The 3,972-nt window shown below is 38.1% G+C and overlaps 1 protein-coding gene and 1 long non-coding RNA gene across 2 annotated transcripts in view; both read left to right on the top strand.

Annotated features, from left to right (window-relative positions):
* LOC106876364 (uncharacterized) overlaps positions 1–3,972 on the top strand; it is a 77,733-nt gene that overhangs the window by 67,238 nt on the left and 6,523 nt on the right. Inside the window, exon 3 of the mRNA XM_052967672.1 lies at positions 925–1,029. Coding sequence (XP_052823632.1) covers positions 925–1,029 — 105 coding nt within the window. The remainder of the gene's footprint in view (positions 1–924; positions 1,030–3,972) is intronic.
* The window catches only part of LOC128247623 (uncharacterized), a 16,045-nt gene extending 12,073 nt beyond the window's left edge, over positions 1–3,972 (top strand). Inside the window, exons 2-3 of the long non-coding RNA XR_008263995.1 lie at positions 925–1,029; positions 3,939–3,972. This is a non-coding gene — a long non-coding RNA (uncharacterized LOC128247623). The remainder of the gene's footprint in view (positions 1–924; positions 1,030–3,938) is intronic.

The following is a 3,972-nucleotide window of genomic DNA, read 5'->3' as shown; positions in this document are numbered from 1 at the left end:
TTATGTAACACTTGAGGAGCTGGAAAGCTATGTTAATATGATGTAATCTGTTGTGACAGCATTAATAAATTTCTAGTGAAATAATTATTGCAAACTTAAACTCCATTCATCTATTATTTATTATAATGTATGTAGCACCAAAAATTCACTAATGAATCAGATCATTGGTAAATAATTGGAATTGAGAATTACCTAACAACAGTAGTATGGATTATTTCACTGTCTGCTCTGTGTGATTCTATGTAGCCAATTGGTGGCATCAGATATGCTGATGTGCCTTAATTCTTGTAAATCCTTTGAAGTAAAATTCTTTGAAGTCAAATCGTTTGAAGTAGAAATATACACACACACACACTTACACACACACACAAAACACACACACACACACACACACACACACACACACACACACACACACACACACACACACTCAGACATATTACGCAATGTAGACTTTGAAGCATTGTTCCTGCAAGAAAAGACAAGATGGGTGTCGTTGAAAACTTAGGAAAGTATAGAAATTAATGCCAGAGAGTAAGAGAAAGAACCAAAAATATTGAGAACTGTATTTCAGTTTCTTTGCCTGTAAAAAAAAAAAAAGAAAAAAACACTTTAAGAATTGAAGCTTGCACACAGAAGTGAGAATCAGTTATAAAAGAAGCAAATACCTTGCAAATAGAATGAACATACTTTTCTAGTACACAGTATTTTAGCAAAGAGCTCAATAAAAATTTAATGAATTCATTTAACGATTTCATGCTTAGAGCAATGATATAATGGGAAATAATGATCACTAAACCTAAATTTATTTATTATTTTGATATTTACTTCTGTAATTTATCTTTCTCAACCTATGTTTTGCTGGGGGAAAAATTCTCCATTCAAATGCTTCTCCATCCTATTTATTGTGTCTTCTTTTTGCAGCTTTGCACCGAGTTATCACACATGGAAGTGAAGCATCACGTCATGCTGGCCGTGGCATCTTCTGGGAACTGCAATCAAGTAACGTGTATGTTCCATGTACCCCAGGTATGTACTCAATTTATTTACATTTATTTACACATCCTCTCTCTCAACAAAGTATTTGCTGGATGGGTCCCTTGCTTGAAAAACAGGTAAGTGTCAGTGACAGAAAGAGCATCCAACTGTAAAATAATGTCTCGATAATATATATATTCATCAAACCCTTACTCATATGGGAAAACAGACACAAAGATGAAAGTGAACATCTACACACACACCAACACTTGCATGCACACACACCAATGTGCGCACACACACAGACACACAATTAATTATGTACTCACGCACGCACATCCACGTACGCAAATACATGCATACACACAGAGGCATATGCACAGAACCGCACATGTATGCACATGCCATCAAAATCTAAAGTCTTTACTATACTAAGCTAATCTTGTTAGTTGGCATGCCTCCAGTTATGTCTTGCCAATCTAGCCACCAAGACTGAAGACTTGATGTGAGAAGATAGAGAGATGGTGAGAAAGAAGGAGGAAGAGGTGGGGAAAAAGGAATGATAGACAGGTAGACCAACAGAAAGAGAAAGATGAGAATGTGTTAGCTGTCACACAGCAAAATCATCAAATATAAACAAGCTCAAGACTTGCCAAGAAGGAATCCTTTACGTGGCTGTTCATCTTGCTAGAAATAGCAGCCAAATTTTTTTAAAAATTACTTCGTACCATTTTTAACAAAAAAAAAACAAAACTGTAAGGGAGTTGTAGAAGTGGTGGTAGTAGCACTGGTCGTGGTGGTGGCGGCGGTGGTGGTGGTACGAGGGGGAGGAGGAGGATTTCTACTGTTCAAAAGTGACGATTCAATTGTTTGCTCAACTGAATTACTTGCTCCTGAATTATCATGTAGGTGGCCACCTACATGACAAACGCTTGCAGCAGATTGGACTCCAGTAAATGCACACAATGGTCAAACCAGGTGACATGATTAAGTCTTACATCCTATGGACTGGCTCCTGCGATAGGCTTCAGCACAGTTTCTTTCTTTCTACCAGGGTTGCTATAAAGATGGAAAATATATTGACCCATATCTCTAGCAGAATATACTTATGTAAACTTGTCATTGGCACACCTCCAGTGGTCTCGCTAAACTTTTCAGCAAAACCTAGCAAGGTGGAAGAGAGAAAGATGGGCAGGGAGGAGGGAAAGAGAGAGAGGGAGAAAAGAGAGAGAGTGTATATGTACTTGCTTTTACGCATTACTATAATTCCATAACTGTAAACAACCTACAATGAAACCACTAAAATATCTACTACAACAGCCATTCAAGAAATAGCAGTCAAATCTCCCTGAAATCACACAATTTCAGGAAATTTGACTTTAGGAAAATTTGACTACGTTGCAAGCATTTGCAGTTGGGGCCATGTTTTATGTCTGAAAATACATCCTCCCTTTTCTTATCAATCACAAAGTCCCTAAAAGAGGTCAGGGGTGGTGGGTGTAACCCTTACTCCTACCACTGAGCCATTTAAAGGCCTAATAATAATAATAACAATGATAATGATGATCTTTTCTACTATAGGCATAAGGCCTGAAATTTTGTGGGAGGGGGCTAGTGCATAACTGGCCCCAGTGCATAACTGGTACCTATTTCATTGACACTCAAAGGATGAAAGGCAAAAATCAACCTTGACAGTAGTTGATCTCAGAACGTAAAGATGGATGAAATGCTCCTAAGAACTTTTACCCAGCATGTTAACAATTCTGCCATTTCAGCTGATTGAGGACACCTTGATCAAAAAGTGGTCTTAAAAATTAAGGAAACATTAGACAATGTAATTCTAAATACACTACAAACGGGAGATGAATTAGTCAGGTTGTTAGAGTATCAGGTAGAAAACTTTGTGATGTTTGTTCCAACACTTCATGTTTTGGGTTCAAATCCTACCAAGGTCAACTTTGGAATTTCGGAATTTTATAAATGATGTATCACTCCAGAGTGGAACATTGGTGAAATTATCAAAACATTGAACTAAATGCCTTGCAGTATCTTTTGCATATTGAATCAAAATTCTGCCTTGTGAATCAGATCCTATTAATGCCCAGAGTTAATCACTTGACCATGGGACCACATTTTATCATGAAAACTGCAATGTTTGTGAATAGATGTCTTTGAGACATCCTTAGGTTGAGAAGGCAAGACAGTCTCACAAACTAAGCCTTGTGTGAACAGGCAAACTAGCAACCTGTTGAAACCCACTGTACAACAACTTGGTTAAGTGTCTATTACTATAGCCCTGGGCCAACCGATACCTTGTGCATGAATTTGGTAAATGGAACTGTGTGGAAGCCTGTCATACATGTGTGTGTGTGTGTGTGTGTGTGGGTGTCTTTGTCTTTATACCACACAACCACTTGACAGCCAGTGTTGGTTTGTTTACGTCTTCATAACAAATTAAGTACAGTAAAAGAGACCGATAAAGTAAGTACTTGACTAATGAGCAAGTACAAAAGCACCCATGCAGTACCACATAAGTATAAGCACACACAAGGCAACACATAAAAGTGCCCATGTGGTGCCACATAGAAGCACCCAGCACACTCTGTTAAGTGGTTGGCATTAGGAAGGGCATCCAGCCATAGAAACCATTCCAAATCAGACTGGTGTCTGGTGCAGCCCCACCCCCACCCTCCCCCAGCTTGCCAGCTATGGTTACACCATCCGAATCATGCCAGCATGGACAACAGACGTTTTAGATATTGACGAGGATGACAATGGTGGTGGTGGTGGATTTGTTCTACTAAACCCTTCAAAGCAGTGCCCCAACATGGCTGCTATCCAATGAGTGAAATAAGTAAAAGAAAATTTTAGTTTAGCCTTTGTAGAAAAAATATTTGTATATGGTACCATAATGTTTTTTTTTTTAATATTTTTTTCTCATTTTGAAAAATTCTTTTCAGACAACTTGTCTATTCCTCATATTATGATTAGTTA

Source organism: Octopus bimaculoides, chromosome 4 (genome assembly GCF_001194135.2).
Source record: "Octopus bimaculoides isolate UCB-OBI-ISO-001 chromosome 4, ASM119413v2, whole genome shotgun sequence".
Lineage (NCBI taxonomy): Eukaryota > Metazoa > Mollusca > Cephalopoda > Octopoda > Octopodidae > Octopus > Octopus bimaculoides.
The sequence above is the reverse complement of the archived record's forward strand: the minus strand, read 5'-3'. Positions and strand labels throughout refer to the sequence as shown.